At 44.8% G+C, this 20721-nt stretch overlaps 1 protein-coding gene and 1 non-coding gene across 2 annotated transcripts; both read left to right on the forward strand.

Annotated features, from left to right (window-relative positions):
• Window positions 1–1902: 1902 nt before the first annotated feature.
• Window positions 1903–2009, forward strand: LOC116894881. The gene has a single exon (XR_004387092.1). It is a non-coding gene; the product is annotated as a U6 spliceosomal RNA (small nuclear RNA).
• Window positions 2010–2882: 873 nt separating this feature from the next.
• On the forward strand, window positions 2883–20581 carry LOC116891521 (eukaryotic translation initiation factor 3 subunit C). The gene is made up of 20 exons (XM_032892659.1): window positions 2883–3164; window positions 4625–4690; window positions 4777–4966; window positions 5912–6037; window positions 6364–6418; window positions 6542–6648; window positions 7006–7130; window positions 9158–9317; window positions 9438–9541; window positions 10229–10370; window positions 10759–10884; window positions 10989–11082; window positions 11350–11540; window positions 11774–11998; window positions 15976–16339; window positions 19580–19739; window positions 19829–19894; window positions 19976–20063; window positions 20146–20308; window positions 20410–20581. Exons 1-20 carry the CDS (start codon window positions 2992–2994, stop codon window positions 20490–20492), a joined length of 2808 nt encoding a protein of 935 aa, XP_032748550.1. The 5' UTR covers window positions 2883–2991; the 3' UTR covers window positions 20493–20581.
• Window positions 20582–20721: the final 140 nt, after the last annotated feature.

The following is a 20721-nucleotide window of genomic DNA, read 5'->3' on the forward strand; positions in this document are numbered from 1 at the left end:
TCTTCAGACACACCAGAAGAGGGCATCAGATCTCATTATGGATGGTTGTGAGCCACCATGTGGTTGCTGGGATTTGAACTCAGGACCTCTGGAAGAGCAGTCGGTGCTCTTAACCACTGAGCCATCTCTCCAGCCCCTTTCTTTAGTTTTTTATCATGTATGTCTTTCACTTGCTTGGTTAGATTGACCCTAAGATATTCATAGGAGAGAAAGTTGTCACAGGAGACAACTTCCTGAACAGAACACCAATAGCTCGGGCACCAAGACTGACAATAAACAGGACCTCATGAAACCGAAAAGCTTCTGTAAGGCAAATGATATCGTGAACGGGACAAAATGGCAGCCTACAGAATGGGAAAAGATGTTCACCAACTCCATATCTGATAGAAGGCTAATATCCATAACATATAAGGAACTCCAGAAGCTAGACATCAATAAGCCAAATGGCCCAAGTGAAAAGGGGTACAGAGCTAAACAGAGAACCCTCCAACAGAGGCATCTCAAACGGCCAAGGAACACTTAAAGTTCATCATCCTTGTCCATCAGGGAGATGCAAATCAAAACAACTCAGGTTCTGTCTCACACCTGTCAGAGTGGCTAAGATCAAAACCACAAGTGACAGCACAGGCTGGCAAGGATGTGGAGCAAGGGGAGCACTCCTCCATTGCTGGTGACAATGCGAGTTTGTACAGCCACTCTGGAAACCAATATGGCGGTTTCTCAGAAAACTGGAACTCTACCTCAAGACCCAGCTATACCACTTCTGGGCATATACCCAAAGGATGTCCACAAAGACACTTGATCAATTATGTTCATAGCAGCTTTATTCATAATAGAAACTGGAAACGACCTAGATGTGCCTCAACTAAGGAATGGATAAGAAAATGTACATTTACATAATGGAGTTTTACTCAGCTGTTACAAAAATAATAACATGAAATTTGAAGGCAAATGGATGGAACTAGGGAAAAAAAAATCGTGAGCGAGGTAGCCCAGGCCTGGAAAGATAAACATGGTGTGCACTCATGGTGTGGACATTAGGGATAAAGAATAGTCATGCCACAGTCCACACACTCAGAGAGGTCAAGTAACAAGGAGGGCTCAAGGGGAGACACATGGATCTCTCTGGGAAGGGAAAATAAAAGAGGGTGGACTGGGGGCAGGTAGGGAAGGGAACAAAAAGGATCGGAACGGAGGGAGAGAGTACTGGGAGAGATAACTTCAATGGGGGAGGCATTTGAGGGGTGAGGTAGAAACCTAGAAACTATGTAATAGAAATAGTAATAGAAACTCCTAGAAATCTATGAGGGTGACCCTAGTCATGATTCCTAGTACTGAGAGATACAGAGCCTGAACCAGTCATCTTCTGTAACCAGGCAAGACATCAGCTACTAGTTCTTAATATGCCCCGGCCAGTCCCCCAGTAATCAAAACAGAGTCCTATCGATTTATTTACTCAGCTTCAGCACAATTACTGGGTGATTACCTCAACTATTTTTCCTCACTAGACTGGCTATTCCCCAGCTGCCTCGCCAAGTACTTGCTGTTTGAGTCTCCCCGTTTTATTTTTGCCCCGTCAGTCTGTCTCAGGATGCCCTTCTCTCGGCCACCTGCTCCTGGTTCATCCATCATGTTTGGTAACAAGTGCTTTTTCATCTGAACCATCTCGTGGGTCCCGTGGCTAGTATATGCTCATTTTGCACAAGGTACTGTCCCACACACTTCATATGTTGCCATTTTATTCTCCTAATATCAAATGAACAAGTGTTATTGTTTCCCTTTGTTTGTATCACAGGGAAAAGAGCAGAGAGAGGTTAGAAGTTAGAAAATTTGCCTAAGAAAACGGTAAAGCTAGGATTCCAACACTGAAGATCTAGGAAGTTTGCTTAAACATGCAAAACCGTGCTCCCTTCAGCAGCACGTATACTAGAATTGGAAAGATACAAGTAAGATTAGTATGGGCCCAGCGCAAAGATGACACACAGATTCGTGAAGCATTCCGTATTTTTAAAACCCTTTTCTAAAGCAAAACAAACAAAATAACAACGACACCCTTCTAAAACCTAGCAGGCCATCGGCATCACCGGCTGACACCGGCTCTTAGATTCTTACTCTGAACTCTGAAGTTCAGAAGGGCGGCCAGAGCACTTTTTGGTTTAGTTTTTTTTTTTTTTTTTTTTTTTTTTTTTTTTTCAGAGCTGGGGACCGAACCAGGGCCTTGCGCTTGCTAGGCAAGCGCCTCTACCACTGAGCTAAATCCCCTAACTCCGTCTTTTGTTTTTTTCGAGACAGGGTTTCTCTTCGCTGTCCTGAACTCGTTCTGCAGACCAGGCTAGCCTCAAACTCAGAAATCATTTTGTCTCTGCCTCCTAAGTGCTAGGATTAAAGGTGTGAGCCACCTTCTCCAGCTTCAGAGCATTTTTTATTTCTGTCTAGTCTGGCCTTTAATCCATGATCCTCCTGCTTTACCCTTTCTAGTGTAGGGAATTACAGACGTTTACCACCAGGCGGTCATTAAATTCTGTATTTTCAGTCTTGCTGCCTAGTTCCGGCGGTCCTAGGAAGCAAGTCCATCTTAAACCTCCGCCAGGCCTCATCCTAGTCGAGTATAGCGCAAAGGCCACTGGGAATTGTAGTTAACTCATTCTTTGGCGCTTCTGGGAAGTGACCTCCCCAACCTCATCCTCTTCCGTCGTCGCGCCTGTCGCGCGTTTCCTGCCGTCGTCGTCTCTGCTTTCGGGCGGATCTCGGCTTTCGGGCCGCCGGCTCGGCTTTCGGGCGGATCTCGGCTTTCGGGCCGCCGGCTCGGCTTTCGGGCGGATCTCGGCTTTTGGACCGCCGTCTCGGCTTTCGGGCCGGTCTCGGCCGTCGCTCCTGTCTCGCCTGTTCTCGAGACTCGGGAGCTCAGCTGGTTCGTGTCTCTTGGGCCTCGTGCTCCGTGGAGGGTCAGGGGAAGGGCGTGCGGGCGAGAATGGGGGTCCTGGTCGGGAGATGGTAGCCCCTGACTCCGTGGTTTTCCTTAGGTTCCGGCCACGAGCGCCTCAACCCTTCAGCACCGTCGCCATGTCCCGGTTTTTCACCACCGGTTCGGACAGTGAGTCGGAGTCGTCCCTGTCCGGGGAGGAGCTCGTCACCAAACCAGTCTCCGGGAACTACGGCAAACAGTGAGCTGGGGGCACAGAGAGGGCGGGTTTGGGGGGCTGCGGAGGCTCGTGTGGGCGAGGGGAGAGCTGGGGCGCATCTGAGAATGGTAGCTCTCCCAGCGTGCTAGGAACTTTGGGAGTCCTCAGCGTCCTCGTCACTAAGGACAGAGGAGCAGAGGTTTCCCGCTGCTTAATATTGCATCAGCTCTTAAAGCCACGAAGTCTGCAGCCTCGTAATTCTTCCCCACATTCCATCTTTCGTATCCCTTCTTGCCCCAGAACTGGCCTTGAAAACTCTCCATATCGTAGCTCTTCCCAACAAGTTCCTCGGTGACTTGTGTTCATGGAAGGAAACCCTCAGTGCTTGGTTAGTTTGGTTCTGAAATCCTGTCGTTTACCTCTGCGTGCAAATGTTAAACACTGCTGTGTCTACCTTTGTTTTACTGTGTTTTCTCCATCTCTGCAAGTTAAAATTTGTTGACTTTTGAAACAGTTCTCAAAACAACATTGTTTTTGCTATGGGCCGGTAGTGTTTTAAGACATTTATACCTACCTCACAGAGACTTGTAGAGAAGTCTTGCATATGGATATACATATGTACATATATATCCATGTGAATACAATTGCATAACAGTGTCCAAAGTGAAAAAGCCATCACTCGTCACATAAAAAAATTACCAGGGGGGGCTGGAGAGATGGCTCAGTGGTTACGAGCACTGACTGCTCTTCCAGAGGTCCTGAGTTCAAATCCCAGCAACCACATGGTGGCTCACATCCATCTGTAATAAAGTTCTTAAATTAAAAAAAAAAAAAAAAACAAGAAAACTAACAAGAAAAGAATGGAGACACTGTTGCTAACTGAATGCTTTGGCCCATCTCATTAAAAAGAAATATAAGTAAAGGGAATGTAAAATTCACCAAAACTTTCCTTTACTAGTGACCTCCCCTATTTTGAGAAATGTTTCCTTTTAGAACCTAGGTACCAGCGTTTCCCACTTAGAGTGCCTTTTGTCTGCTTCTTTTTTTTTTTTTTTTTTTTTTAAAGATTTTTTATTTTATTTATATGTTATTACACTGTAGTTCTCTTCAGAAGAGAGCATCCCATTACAGATGGTTGTGAGCCACCATGTAGTTGCTGGGAATTGAACTCAGGACCTCTGGAAGAGCAGACAATGCTCTTAACCGCTGAGCCATCTCTCCAGCCCCTGTCTGCTTCTTTCTTAAGTGCTTCTGTAGCCATATGTGCCTTTAGACAATTAGTTATCTCATACTGTAAATAAATTTCAGTTATTTGTTCTTGGGGACATTCTTGTAGACACTGTCAGGGTTTGACAAAAGGCCTCATTTAGAGTTACAGCTCTTCAAGATGGTATGAAGAACAAGGGTCAGCAGAAATGATATGCATGCCTCAGTCCTCATCTGAGAAGAGAAATTATATTAGCTAAGACTGAAGGTTAATGGTCTCTGCTCCTTCCGTACAGGCCTTTGTTACTGAGCGAGGATGAAGAGGATACAAAGAGAGTTGTTCGAAGTGCCAAGGACAAGAGGTGAGGCCATAGGAGGGGAGGGGAGGGGGAAGATGTTGCTTTCTCCATGAGAGACTCACTCAATCTGGTATTGAACTCCTACCCAGGTTTGAGGAGCTGACCAACCTTATACGAACCATCCGTAATGCCATGAAGATTCGAGATGTCACCAAGTGTCTAGAAGAGTTTGAACTCCTGGGAAAAGCCTATGGGAAAGCCAAGAGTATTGTGGATAAGGAGGGTGTCCCCCGATTCTATGTCCGGATATTGGCTGACCTGGAGGACTATCTTAATGAGGTGTGATTCTGAGAATACGGGGTAGGGGTGGGTATGGGCCTGGCTGTGCTGCTTTACTGCGCCAGGGCTCTCCTTGGGGGGTGGGGTGGGGTGGGGTGGGGTTCACATGTACAGTGCTTCCTAGAAAATAGAAAACAAGATAAAGCAAGGAGAGAAACCTGTTTTTGGACAAGAGCATGACTGTATTTATTGGGGTTTTGCTGGGGTTTGTTTCTTTCTTTTTGCAGGACAGGGATTTTCTGTGTAGCCTTGGCCATCCTGGAACTCACTCTGTAGAGCAGGCTGGCCTCACACTCAGAGATCCTCCTGCCTCTTTCTCCCTAGTTCTGGGATTAAAGGCCTGCGCCACCACTGCCTAGCTTTGTGTTTGTTTTTAATCACCTTTTGCTTGTGATTTTTACTTGTAGTAGAGATTTATAAAGGTCTTCAAAAACTAACTTGAGGGTTGGAGTGTAGGTCAGCTGTAGGCTACTTGCTGCCATTGAGTCCCCAGCATTGCTTAGTTAACTGTCTTGGTTAAGATGGTACAGATGATGTCTAGATGGCAGGATCCCAAGAGGTGATTTTTTTTTTAATTATTTATTTATGGGGTTGGGGATTTAGCTCAGTGGTAGAGCGCTTGCCTAGGAAGCGCAAGGCCCTGGGTTCGGTCCCCAGCTCCGAAAAAAAGAACCAAAAAAAAAAAAAAAAAAAAATTATTTATTTATTTTGTATATGAGTACACTGTAGCTGTCTTCAGATACACCAGAAGAGGGCATGGGATCCCATTACAGATGGCTATCAGCCACCATGTGGTTGCTGGGATTTGAACTCAGGACCTCTGGAAGAGCAGTCGGTGCTCTTAACCACTGAGCCGTTTCTCCAGCCCCCAAGAGATGATTTTAAAGCCTGTGTTTTGAGCATGCCACCTGGTCTCAGGTCCCTGTTCTTCCTTTGGCTCTCTAGCTTTGGGAAGATAAGGAAGGGAAAAAGAAGATGAATAAAAACAATGCCAAGGCTCTGAGTACATTGCGCCAGAAGATCCGAAAATACAACCGAGATTTCGAGTCTCACATCACCAACTATAAGCAGGTGAGTCAGCCAGAGGCTGAGGTTTTGAACTAGGAGGTCCTGTGATAAAACTTCAGAGCATGAGTAGATGACATATGGCTAAGGAGAGAACCATAACAAACTGACGGTTCAGGAGGAGGATTGCTTACATTTGGCAGACATTCTGTTCTCTTGTTGATGAATTAGAGGTCTCACTGTATCTCTGACTCCTCTGGAAGTCACTAGACCGAGCTGGGCTGGCATTGAACTCTGCCTGCCTCTGCTCCCTGAGTGGTGGGATTAAAGGCATGGGCCACCGTGCTTGGCTTATGGCAAGCATCTTAGTTCTGTGATTTTCCTCAATGCAGAACCCTGAACAATCTGCAGATGAAGATGCAGAAAAGAATGAGGAAGACTCAGAAGGTGAGAGAAGACGTTTATTGAAGATGATCGGAAGGCCTGAGGTCATGGGTTCTCTTGATCTAGTTTCTGTTTTTAATCTTGGCCTTCAATGTTCTGGCTTTTTTCCCTTCCACTTTCTAACAGGCTCTTCAGATGAGGATGAAGATGACGATGGAGTCAGTGGTACAGCCTTCTTGAAGAAGAAACCAGACTCTTCTGGGGAGAGTCGAAAGTTCCACAAAAAGATGGAAGTAAGATTTTTCCAGGGGTATCCTGGGGGTGATTTCCTCTCAGAATATTTAGGTCTTGGGAAGAAGAAATATAATCTTATGGGGTCCTGAGATTTAGAGAGTGAGTTCGTGGGATTTGACCGAGAATGGGCTTCCTATTGTATTGAACACTGGGTGAATCTGCACCCAACTGCCAGGCTCCCCACTGTGCTGGGGAGCTGTGGGTACTCCCCTGGGTAATGTGTAATCTCCAGAGTTTAGTGGACTGTTTAATCTGATACCCTGATTTTGTGTTGTCAATGGAAATGCCTGGAATGTGTGTCAGTGGGAGGAGCAGAGAGTGTCTTGTCTTCCTCCTGATCCTCTCTTTCCTCAAAGGATGATGATGAGGACTCTGAAGATTCTGAGGATGAAGAATGGGACACCAGTTCCACATCTTCTGATTCAGACTCCGAAGAAGAAGAAGGAAAACAAACTGTTCTGGCCTCAAAGTTCCTTAAAAAGTAAGGAAGTAGGGGTTGGGGATTTGGCTCAGTTGGTAGAGTGCAAGGCCCTGGGTTCGGTCCCCAGCTCCGGGGGGTGGGGTGGGGTGGGGGAGTAAGGAAGTAATGGTTCTGGGGGATACAGTGGGAGGGTTTTTAAGCCTTTAATCATTCAGAACACTGTTGCCCTTTGCTTTCATAGAGTCTTTTTTTTTTTTTTTTTTTAAGATTTATTTACTAAGTACACTGTAGCTGTTTTCAGACACACCAGAAGAGGGCATCGGATCGCATTACAGATGGTTGTGAGCCACCATGTGGTTGCTGGGATTTGAACTCAGGACCTCTGGAAGAGCAGTCGGTGCTCTTAACCACTGAGCCATCTCTCCAGCCCCCTTTCATAGAGTCTTTAGGTAGAAGCCCACTGCTTCCCCATTTACAGCAGGATTTTAGAATCAAGTACAAGGTGCAAAGCTAGTGTGGCTTGAATATAGGATTTGAAGGGTCCAGAGTTCAAATGTTTAACACTACTCTCAGTGAAAGTCTCACTTTGGCCTCTGTTGGTTGTGTGATAGGCAGCAAGCTGCACCTTTAGTCTTTAGTTTCTTGCATCTGAAATGGGCAGGGCCATTACCGCCCAGCAGGGCTATTAGAGGTAGCATAGGGAAGAGGTTCAGTTCAGGACTGGCATGTGGTGGGCACTCAGTGGTGGCTGCTATCGTGTTTACCCTTCCCGATAATCAGCTTCTTAGTGCATGGTATGTACATTGCAGCAAGCCTTTGTAAGCTTAACTGCAGTGGTCAGAGGTCGAAAGGACCTGATGGGGCTCTGTCACCAGGCTTAGCTTTAGTAGCTGTGGGGTTAGGGAGGAGAGGAGAGAGAACTCAATGAGATCAACGCCTCCAAAGGAACGCACTGCGCTGTTGGTGTTCATCGGGACACTGCTGGTTCTAGCAGCTTGAATTACATTGCTACAGGGAACAGTAAACCTGACACTAGAAAGGTCAGGGCGTAAGAATGTTGGTAGGCGTTTTGTTCAGAAGCATTTTTCATTAAGTGACAAGACTGATCAAGTTTGATCAAGCATTGTCTCTTTGGAGGGTTTACAGACTTACACTACTAGTACATTAGAATCTGAAAAGTTTTACCAGTACACAATATTTAAAGTGTTCTGTATTTGTCTTTATTTTTTTTTGATATATTTATTTACATTTCATATGTTATTCCCTTTCCCAGTTTCCTGTCCATAAGTCCCCTATTCCCTCCCCCTCCCCCAGAAGGGTGGTCTCCCCCCCCAACCCCATATCCACCCCATCTTTAACTTTCAAGTTTACTTATTTTATTATTTTGTTCTCATATATGGCCATGCACCACCTCTTGTCTTCTTTGGAGTTTTTGATAGCTTTAATCAGATATAATTGTATGTATGTATGTATACATAAATGTTTAAGGGAGGTTGTTTATATCTCTGAGTTTAAGGTCAGCCAGGTCTACATAGAGTTCCAGCCTATCCATAAAACAAGTCACAAGGGCTGGGAAGCTCACTCGCTGACTCAGAAGAACACTTGCTATTGCAGAGGACCTAGGTTCTATTCCCAGCATCCACATAATAGCCCACAACCATATGTAATGCCAGTCGCAGGAGGTCTGATGCCCTCATCCTGCCTTCAGCAGGTAATAGGCCTACACATGATGCACATACATGTAGAGGCAAGACATTTAGATATATAAAATAATTTTAAAACAAAAAAGATATAACTATACTGAGATATATGTCTTAAGAAATCTCAAACCCAAATTATAGATCTTTTGACTTTGAATTGATAGGGTGACTTCCTTTTACTTTTTTTTAAGTATGAGAAGTGAGTTTGGGCCTCGGGGTATGGCTCAGCAGAAGCTTGTCTAGCAGGCATGAGGTCCTGGGGGTTTGATCTCTAAGCTCTGTCAATTAAATATTGGTGGTGTACACCTGTAACCCCCGGCATTTGGGAAGAGGAAGCCTCAGAGGTAAGGAAAGGACTTGTTCATTTTCTCCCTCATCTGCTGTCAGGGCACCCACCACAGAGGAGGACAAAAAGGCAGCTGAAAAGAAACGGGAAGACAAAGCCAAGAAGAAGCACGATAGGAAGTCTAAGCGCATGGATGAGGAAGAGGAGGACAATGAAGGCGGGGAGTGGGAACGGGTCCGAGGCGGCGTACCACTTGTTAAGGTGAGCATTTCAGGTAAAGGGATCGATAGAGAAGGTGCCCACCTGCTTGGAGTGGGAGGAGCCTAAAGCAAAGACAGGTTCCTGTTGACATTTATGTTAACACAATATGTTTTTAACCAGGAGAAACCAAAAATGTTTGCCAAGGGAACAGAGATCACTCATGCTGTTGTCATCAAGAAGCTGAATGAGATTCTACAGGTCAGAGGCAAGAAGGGAACAGACCGGTAAGATGTGCAGACTTGGGGCATTGCTGCTGTTCATAGTTTGAAAGCTTTTTTTACAGCACAGTTAAACATTGGTGTGAGTGGACATCACTCTATTTTGAGAGAATATTATCTATGCTTGTATACTGGGGACCTACCTGTCTCTTTCCTGTTGTGTATTCTTAGTAACTTTGAACTACTGAATTTCCGGTGCAGTCTGTTACCTGGAAATGATATATGTTTGTAGTTATCAGGTAACCCAATAGGATGGACAGAATGAAGAACTTTTGTAAATAGCACTTAAGGGTGGCTAGCATTACTATTATTTCTATTGAAGTTTAAAAGAGAAGCAAGGGTTGGGGGTATAGGGGATATATGGCGTGCTTGCCTAGCATACGTGAAGCCCTGGGTTTGAGTCCTGGCATTACATAAAACCAGGTGTGATACACAGCTGTAATCCCAACAATTGGGTGGTGAAGGTCAGAGAATCAGAAGTGACAGGGCCTCCTTAGCTGCATAACATGCTCAAGGCCTGCCTGGACAACACGGAACTTATCTCAAGAGAATACATAAGTAAGAAGAAACTCATATGCAGATTGTAAAAATGTGGAATTGTCTGCTTTGCTGGTCTGAAAAGGATATCCCACATAACGGGGTGAGACTGGCTGACTTATCTCCAAAGCCTTACCCAGTTCTGTGTCCTTCTAGTGCTACCCAGATTGAATTGCTCCAGCTGCTGGTTCAGATTGCTTCTGAAAACAACCTGGGGGTGGGTGTCATTGTCAAGATCAAGTTCAATATCATTGCCTCTCTCTACGATTACAACCCTAACCTGGCCACGTACATGAAGGTGAGAACAGCAGAAGAGTTCTGGGGTTGCGTTGGGGTGGTCTGAAGGTACCTACTGTTTTTAGGCTTGAGGCCTACAGCAGTCTTGTGTGTTGAAGGTCCTGTGATTCTTGGTGAAAGGGTTCTTTAGAAACATCACTTATGGGCTAGAGAGATGGCTCAGTGGTTAAGAGCACTAACTGCTCTTCCAGAGGTCCTTCCAGAGGTCCTGAGTTCAAATCCCAGCAACCACATGGTGCCTCACAACCATCTGTAATGAGATCTGATGCCCTCTTCTGGTGTGTCTGAAGACAGCTACAGTGTACTTATTTATAATAAATAAATATTTTAAAAAAGAAAGAAAGAAACTTACTACATCCCTCTAACTTTGTCACTTCATCTCTTGACAGCCAGAGATGTGGCAGATGTGCCTGGACTGTATCAATGAGTTGATGGATACCTTGGTCGCACATTCCAACATCTTTGTTGGAGAGAACATTTTGGAAGAGAGTGAGAACTTACACAATTTTGATCAGGTAAAGAGGGATTGGCAGGCTAACTGGGAAGGCAGTAGAGGCAGGAGTTGAGATTAAGATACAAATCTGGATTAACTGTGTTCCTTTTTCGCATAATTCTTTAGCCACTGCGTGTACGAGGCTGCATCCTAACTCTGGTGGAGCGAATGGATGAAGAATTTACCAAAATAATGCAAAATACTGATCCTCACTCCCAAGGTAAGCCGAATGTGGTGACAGGAAAAGTACAGAAGATAATACTAATTATTATATAAAGTCAGAGGCAAGTGCTAGATTTATAGGCCCTTTTGACCAAGTTGGTAATTCAGATACTTTCCTAAGCAATACAGTGGTAAGCTCATGGAAGAGGATGCTGGTTTTAGCGTATAAGTGTAGAGGGGAAACCAAAATGATTGGATTGCTGGAGAATGGATGGTTGGGAAAGGCGATACTCATGTCTGAGATGAGGGTGGTTGTCCTTCCCAGAGTATGTGGAACATCTGAAGGATGAGGCACAAGTATGTGCCATCATTGAGCGTGTGCAGCGCTACCTGGAGGAGAAAGGTACCACTGAGGAGATCTGCCAGATCTACTTGAGGCGCATCCTGCACACTTACTACAAGTTTGATTATAAGGCCCATCAGCGTCAGCTTACTCCTCCGGAAGGGTCCTCAAAGGTGAGGTGACTTGGTAATCATGAGGAACAAGAGATATGTGAGTTTATCCTCCTTATCTATCAGCCTTGATATGAGTCCCCTGTCTCCAAGGGACTTTTGAAGTAGAAGGGGGTGGGGCTGGAGAGAGTGCAGTGAAGTTGAAAAGAGTCCCTTGTTTTGTTGCTAGGGCCTAAGCCATTTGAAGCCATGGTCTTTGCTGGATAGCCATTGGTAACAACTTCCCATTCCTCTAGTCTGAGCAAGACCAGGCAGAAAATGAGGGTGAGGACTCAGCTGTGCTAATGGAAAGACTGTGCAAATACATCTATGCCAAGGACCGTACAGACCGCATCCGTACCTGTGCCATCCTCTGCCATATCTACCATCATGCGCTCCACTCCCGCTGGTATCAGGCCCGTGACCTCATGCTCATGAGCCACCTACAAGACAACATCCAGCACGCAGACCCGCCAGTACAGGTAGGTGAAGGAGACGACTGGTCTGAGTGGTGAAGAAGCCAGGCCTCCATTAGATAAGTGGACTCAACAAGAATCACCACTTGTTTATCTAGTGTAGACCCAGACAGGTTTGGGTCTTTTCCAAACTCTTCATTTTCTTGCTTGCTTATTTGTTTATTTTTCCAACCTAAATACCTAGTATCTGGTTCAAAACATTAGGAACTGATCTTACTTTTCTAGAAAGATAAAAAGGGATCTTTGAAGCTGTTGTTAAATTAGGAGGAAAGGGGTCCTAGATAACTGGGCTATATTGGGATATACTAGAGCGAAATTAGCAGAATTCATGACAGTAGGGGAGCCAGCAACATCTTGACCTTTTTATATAGAAAAAATACAAAAAGCTATATCTGAGCTTGTGTGTATTTAAGACTTTGATGGCCTTGTCTAGTAATGGTGGTCAGGGGCGTTGTGCCATGGCACACCTGTAGAGGGCAGTGGGCAATCTGGCGTGTGTCTTCACTTCTGCCTTGTTTGGTGGAGAGTGTTCTGTTATTTGCTGACCTGTGGCTTCCCAGGAATCTCCTGTATCTTCCTGTGGTAGCAGTGATTATAGATGCACTCTTCAGCATCAGCTATTAATGTAGTTTCTGGAAAATTCAAACTCCGATCTTCATGTTTGTATAAGTGAGCCGCACCCACTGTGCAATTTCCCTAGTCCAGTAGCAGTGGTTACATGGTACCTTCTCTTTATTATTTTATTTCATTGATGAAAAGCCAGCTCTTCATTATTTTTTTATATTTGAGTATTCATGTTTTTATTATGCAATTGTAGGGATTCTTAGTATATTTTGGATGACCACTCATGTATTAGGCTTCAGATACTTTATTCTAAGCTGGAGTTTGCCTCTTAGTCGTGCCTTTTTGGTAGAGTACTTTCTTATTAATATATTTTCTGAATCATGTCTAAGTAAATCTTTGCTTAAAAATTCATAAAGATGGAGACAGGAGAGACGGTTCAGTTGTCAAGAGCACTTGCGTCTCCCGAGGGCCGAGATTCAGCATTCATAGCAGGCAGCTCAAAGCCATCAGTAACGCTAGGCTCTGGGAACCTTACACACTGGCTTTCAAAGCTCCTGCACTCATGCGCACATGTGCAAATGCAGGCACTAACTGACACATTATTTAAAATAATAAAAATAGGGGCTGGAAAGATGGCCCATCAGTTGAGAGCACTTGTTCTCTAAGCTCCACTCCCAGCATAATGGCTCAGAACCATCATCTGATATCCTCTGCTGACCTCTTCTGGCACCAAGTGCACATGTAAGTACATATACAGACATGTAGGCAAAACACCTACACATAAGAAAAGTTTTAAAAGTTTTACTTTGGGGGTTGGGGATTTAGCTCAGTGGTACAGCGCTTGCCTAGGAAGCGCAAGGCCCTGGGTTCGGTCCCCAGCTCCGAAAAAAAGAACCAAAAAAAAAAAAGTTTTACTTTGAGGCAGGGTCCCAACTATATAGCCCTGCCGGTCCTGAAACTCACTGTGGAGACCCACAGAGATCCCCCTGCCTCGGAATGCTAGGATTGAAGGCATGTGCCACCAAGCCCAGATTAAGTTTTGCTTGGTTTTGGTTTTGTCTGTCTGTTTGGTTTGGTTTTTCAAGATAGGATGTCTCTCTTTGTGTAGGCCTGGCTATACTGGAACTACTTTGTAGACTAGACCGACCTCAGAGATCCACCTGCCTCTGCCTCCTGAGTGCTCAGATTACAGGCATGCAGCACTGTCTGACTCTGGCTTAAGTTTTTTTAAAGAATAAATATAAATAAAATTCATGAGAGTATTTTCACCTTTTTTTCTTTCTTGATAAGCTTTTGTAATTTTAATGTTTACATTTAGACTTAAAATTTATCTTGACTTAATATTCTCATGTAGTGTGAGATTGGGGTCAGTTCTCTTCCCTCACATGGATACTAAGTTGTATCAGCATCATTTATAGCAAAGAACTCTCTTGCTCTCTATTATTTTGCTTAGGTGGTTTTGTGGAAAACTGCATAAACATGTGGCAGTCAGGGTGAAGTACTTCTGGGCTCTCTGTTCTGTTCCATTGATTCTGATTTTTATCTAGTATTGAACCAGTCCATGTCAGTCTCTGTCTGTCTCTGTCTCTCTCCCTCTCCCTCTCTCTCCCTCTTTCTCCCTCTCTCTGTGCGTGCGTGTGTGCATGCGTGCACACACATGCACTTGTAAGACAGAGTCAGATGTCAGATTGGCTGATTGATAGAGAGTGATAAAGGTGTGCACCACTACTGGCTCTCCATCTCTTAGCCCAGGCTGGCCTGGAACTGTCCTATGCTTGGATTCATTTTGCTCTTGCACATGCACAAATTATTATTGTTATTATTGTTTGTATGCATGAGCACATACATGAGTGGGTCATGGGGATCAAACTCAGGTCATCAGGGTTGGTGTCAGTGAGCTATCTCTAGCCAGTATTTATTTCTCTTTCCACCCCCATTTGCTAAGGCTTTTCTTCTGGCTTCAAACTTGCTATGTAGCTGAGAACGACCTTGAACTTCTGGCCTAAGTTCTGGGATTGTCACACGCCACCATGGTATTTTGTATGATACTGGGATTCAGACCCAGGACCTTGTACATATTAGTCAAGCACTGTGTTTTAAAATTACAATGTGTATGTGTCTGTCTGTCTGTAGGCATGTGCACATTAAGTTCATGTGCCTACAGAAGCTAGAGGCATTGGATCTCTTGAAGCTGACATCACATAAGCCACCTGATGTGAGTGCTGGGAACCAAACTCAGGGCCTCTGCAAGAATATTATGTGCTCTTAGCCACTGAGCCATATCTCCAGCCTTGGTAGTATTTTTTTTTTTTTTTTAAAGATTTATTCATTTATTATATATAAGTACACTGTAGCTGTCTTTAGATACACCAGAAGAGGGCATCGGATCTCTTTACAGATGGTTGTGAGCCACCATGTGGTTGCTGGGAATTGAACTCAGGACCTCTGGAAGAGTAGTTGGGAGCTCTTAACCGCTGAGCCATCTCTCCAGCCCAGTAGTATTTTTTTTAAGGTTTTTTTTTTGTTTTTTTTTTTTATATATATATTCTGGGTCACTCAGACCTGCCTGCCTCTGCCTCCTGAATGCTGAGATTGCTAATGTGTGCCACCTTGCCTGACCCATGCCTGGTTCTTTTCTTTCATGTTACATCTGATCTCAAGCCATTTTTCTTTGTAGTCTATGTCTGGTCACTTCTTAACAGACCATCCTTTTCCTAAGAGATCATCAACTCATCACCTTCCTCCTGATTGCCTTTTTTTTTTTTTTTTTTTTTGTATGGTTTTTTTGAGACGGGCTTCTCTGTATGTAGCCTTGGCTGTCCTGCAACTCACTCTGTAGACCAGACAGACCTGGAACTCGGAGATCCACCTGCCTGTGCCTGAGGGCTGGGACTAAAGGCGTGTGTGTGGCAGCACTGCTCCGCTCCTGCTCTGTTTTCATCTCATGTCCCCTTTGTCTTCCTGTGCACTTCTGATCACAGCACAGCCAGAGTAAACCCTGTTAAGTCAGATTTTATTACCTGCTTGCTCAGAACTTTTCCCATGGTTTCCCATCTTTACACCCTGCTTTATGTGTGGTTTATGGTAAGGTTTTTGACCAGTCTCAGCTACATCATCTCATTCTTCAAATATGCTCAAGTATTCTTGGATCAGTTGTTCATCTGGACCACCCACCACATTTCCCTTTCCTATGTGGACCTTATCCCCTATTTATCTGTATGACTTCTTTAATTTTTAGCTATTCTTCATAATAGAGCCTTTACCAAGCCTCCATCACAATACATACATGCATACATGCTTTCTAGATTTTCCCTTCATTTATTTATTTTTTTCCATCCTGCACACTCCATGTCTAGAATGGAAGATAGGCCTTAGTAAACAGTTTGCCTGTGGCTATCACCTCTCTCCTTTGTGCTTAGATCCTGTATAACCGTACCATGGTGCAACTGGGCATCTGTGCTTTCCGCCAAGGCCTGACAAAGGATGCACACAATGCACTTCTGGATATTCAGTCAAGTGGTCGTGCCAAGGAGCTTCTGGGCCAGGGTCTGCTGCTGCGCAGCCTCCAGGAGCGCAACCAGGAACAGGAGAAGGTAGAGCGACGCCGGCAGGTGCCCTTTCACCTGCACATCAACCTGGAACTGCTGGAGTGTGTGTATCTGGTGTCTGCTATGCTCCTGGAGATCCCCTACATGGCTGCCCATGAGAGTGATGCCCGCCGACGCATGATCAGCAAGCAGTTCCATCACCAACTGCGGGTGGGCGAGCGGCAGCCCCTGCTAGGTGAGTGTGGGCTTCTGTGCTCCTGTACACTTCTTGGGTCTTTGCTTGCCCATAAATGTTAAGAGAAGTTCATGGAATAACTTCCTCACAAGATGACTACATTCATCACTTATGCCTCCTCTGCCCGGCACAGTCTCTGAGAAATAACTCGTTATTCAAGACATGATGAGTTTGAGGTCAGCCTGTGTCTACAAAGAAAGTCCCAGGGTGACCCTAGGCTAGTTAGTAATCTGGTCTTTTTTCTTTTTCTTTCTTTTTTTTTTTTTTAAGATTTATTTATGTAATTTATGCATTTCCATTATAGATGGTCCTAAGCCATGTGTGTGCGGAGAGTTGAACTCGGGACCTCTGGAAGAGCAGCCAGTGCTCCTAACCACTGAGCCATCTCTCTAGTCCAGTTTTTTTTTTTTTTTTTTTTTTTTTTTTTTTTTTCTTGAGCCTGAGACACAAACCTGGGGCCTTGCTCTTTTTAGGAAAGTTTTCTTCCACTCGACTAATACCCCCCCCCCGGAAAAAAATCTAAAATAAAAAAATTTCTTTTTTTTTTTTTTTTTTTTTTGTTTTTTTTTTGGAGCTGGGGACCGAACCCAGAGCCTTGCGCTTCCTAGGCAAGCGCTCTACCACTGAGCTAAATCCCCAACCCCCAGTAATCTCTTAATGAGACAATATTTTTATTAAATTTGTATTAATGATAAAACACATGATATGTGAGTGCTTTTGTTACCTTTCACCTGATGGTAAGACTGCAGTACAGAGAATTTGAATGACTTGTCCTCATTTAGTGAGGTTACCGTGTGCCTCTTTCCTTTTCTCCAACTTCTCGAACATTTATCTTTCAGCCAAAACAACCATAATAGAGTTTTATCATTCAAGAATTTTAACATTGGTTTAAGGCAGGCTTTTAACTGTATGGCCCTGGCCTTCCATATAAACCATGCTGGCCTTAAATTCATAAAGATTTACCTGCCTTTCTCCCCTAAGGGCTGGGATTAAAGGTGTGTACCAGCCTGGGTATTCTAAGTGTTGCTAGTGGTGCTGGAGATGGCTCAGTGGTTGAAAGTGCTTGCTGTGCGTCAGGAGGACCAGAGTTTGGATCCCAGCACCCAAGCTGGGTCTCTCTGTAACTCCAGCCTCGGGTAGCAGAGAAGGGGATCAAGAAGGCTTGCAGCTTTCCAGCTTAGCAGAGTGAAGAAATCATCTGCCTGATGAGGCTCTTCTTGGCTATATAACCAGACTGCTTCAGGGGGAAAAAAGCCAGTCTCTCTTCCAGCTTTGAAGACATGTTTGTTTGACTTGATTATAGAGGTATACTCTGAGTCTCTAACCTTGTAACAAAGGATTTAAACTTTACACTGGTTTATGTATTGTTTGTGTGCACATACACTTGGGATTCAGAGGACAGCTTGTAGGAATGAGTTCTGACATGTTGCCATGTATAGAACAGGTTGGTCGTGAGCTCAGGGCTCTGCCTCCCCAGTGCTATGTTCAAAGGCATGTGTTACCATGCCTGGCTAACCTAGTCTTTCTTAAAGTGGTAAAGTGAGGCCTGATCTAATGCATGCTTGCCCCAGTGTCTGCCATATTCATATAGGCAATTCATATTGTCCCAGACTTGGAACCTTTCTGCTCTTTCTCTAAGTGCCAGTTCCATCTGGCTTGTCCCTCAAGATAGTCCCTCATCAACACATAAAACCCTGTGGTTTCGTAGGTATCATTTTAGGTTGAGACTAAATATATTTGTCTTAAAGTTCTTTATACATGTTTTTATTGTTGTGGTGGGGGAGGTCACACATGTGCCATAGATACATGTAGTGATCAGAGGACACTTTGGCAATGGGTTCTTTCCACCATGTGGATACTGGAAATTGAATTTAGGGCATCAGGCTTGGCTTCAAACACTTAAACACTGAATCATCTCTTCAGACCAAGGCTAAAGTTTTTAAGGAGAATAAATACCACTTTCAAGAAAATAAGCTAATAACAATGCAGGAATATAGTGGGAATCATAAAAATTACATAAGAATAAGTGAGGTTGAATTGGGTGTCATCTCATGCTTATGATTCCAGCGTTCCGAAGCCAAAGATAGAAAGATTATTAAGAACTTGAGGCCAGCCTGGGGCTGTACATAGTGGTTCTAGGCTACCCTGCTCTGCAGAGTTAAGAGTCTCACATTTTTAAGTAAAATTTGGTAAATCCTTTCCTTTTTTTTTTTTTTGGAAGCGGGTTTCTGAGTAGCCCTGGGCTGTCTTAGAACTTGCTACATAAATGAGGCTGGCCTCAAACTCAGATCTGTCTGCTTCTACGTCCTGAGTTCTGGGATTAAAGGTGTATACCATCATATCTAGCTCAAATTTTTAAAAATTGTGTGTTTGCCTGTGTGTTTATGTGTAGCATACAGTGTGGGTTCTGGCAAGGCCAGAATAGTGTATCAGATTTTCTGGAACTACAGTTGTAAGTGCTTGTGGATGCTGACAACCGATCCTAGGTCCCCTTCAAGAGCAGTAAGGACTTACTGCTGCAGTGCCATCTCCAGCTCCATGTGCCCACAGGAGCAAAAGGAAGGTCTGTTAGCACTAGAGTGCAGAGGGCTGTGAGCCACCTTGTAGGTACCTGGAATTGAACCCAAGTTCTCTTGAAAAGTAGCCAACTGCCCTTAACCACTGAGCCATCTCTCCGGTCCCTAGCCTTTTTGTTGTTTTTGTCAGTCTGTAGATCAGGCTGGCCGTAAACTCAGAAATCTGCCAGCTCTGACGAAATTAAAGGCGTGCCCCACTGCTGCCCAGTGACTGTCTTTTAAGGTCAAGGAAACTTAAGAGTAAAATTTGATCAAAGTTGTAGATCTTTTTCCTAGGAAAATGCACATGAGGGTATACACACAACCATTTGTCAACAGTTTCAGGGGATTCCGCAGTCCCTTGAAGTATGTTTTTGACTGGTTTAGTTCAAACCAGTGTTTTCAGCAGTTAAGTGACTTTTACAGTCCTGTGGCTACTCAGTGGAGAGCTGGGAAAGTCTCTAGTCTAGTTATTTGCCCTTCTGGCCTCTGCTTCTCCTTTTTTTTTTTTCTTTCTTTTCTTTTTTTCAGAACTGGGGACTGAACCCAGGGCCTTGCGCTTGCTAGGCAAGCGCTCTACCACTGAGCTAAACCCCCAACCCCTGCCTCTGCTTCTCTTTAAACAATACTCAGGAGGGCAGGAGCCTTGGGTTTTTTTTCAGTCTGCCTTATTCCCCCCTTTCAGGTCCTCCTGAGTCAATGAGGGAGCATGTGGTTGCTGCCTCCAAGGCCATGAAGATGGGTGACTGGAAGACCTGCCACAGTTTCATCATTAATGAAAAGATGAATGGGAAAGTGTGGGACCTTTTCCCTGAGGCTGACAAAGTTCGCACCATGCTAGTTCGGTGAGCAGTAAAGGGAGGCATGTGGGTGAGAAAAGGTCAACCAGACTCCTTCCTTGAGGACCTCATGCTTTCCTGTCCTCTCCTCACAGGAAGATCCAGGAAGAGTCTCTGAGGACCTACCTTTTTACCTATAGCAGTGTCTATGACTCAATCAGGTAAGACGGACTCAGGCACAGAGGGCCCCGGCTTTGTGAGCAGTTTTCCTTATAGCCCTGTTTCCTGCCTTTTTCCCTCAGTATGGAGACACTCTCAGATATGTTTGAGCTGGATCTGCCTACTGTTCACTCCATCATCAGCAAGATGATCATTAATGAAGAATTGATGGTAAGGGCCGGGTGTGGTAGATCGAGTAGGTACAGCTGCAAAGAAGCCCGTAGAGTCTGACCTAACTGTCCCTCTCACTCAGGCTTCCCTGGACCAGCCAACGCAGACGGTAGTGATGCACCGTACTGAGCCCACTGCCCAGCAGAACTTGGCTCTGCAGCTGGCTGAGAAGCTTGGCAGCCTCGTGGAGAATAATGAACGTGTGTTTGACCATAAGCAAGGAACCTATGGTGGCTATTTCCGAGGTGAGCCAGTGGTTCTGTTGCTCCATTCTCCCATGATCCTGCGCATTTGTCTGTTCCCAGGCGCTCACTCCCAATCTTTCCTATCCACCTTTTACCTGCAGACCAAAAGGATGGCTACCGAAAAAATGAAGGCTATATGCGCCGTGGTGGCTACCGCCAGCAGCAGTCTCAGACAGCTTACTGAGGTCCTCACTTCTGTCGTCCCTATGACCAGACTATCTACCTTTTTGTTCCTAAACTCACCCCGGTCATTAAAGGTCTGTTGAGAATGTATATAGTTGCTTGTTGTCTGCTTGTTGCCACCCAGCTATTTTGGACTCACTTGCCAATTATGTTTCTGAGTTCCCACCACATGACAGGTGCAGGATGAACTGGACACACCCTCACTTCAAAGAGCTGCTACTCTTTGACAT

Source organism: Rattus rattus, chromosome 2 (assembly GCF_011064425.1).
Source record: "Rattus rattus isolate New Zealand chromosome 2, Rrattus_CSIRO_v1, whole genome shotgun sequence".
Taxonomy (NCBI): domain Eukaryota; kingdom Metazoa; phylum Chordata; class Mammalia; order Rodentia; family Muridae; genus Rattus; species Rattus rattus.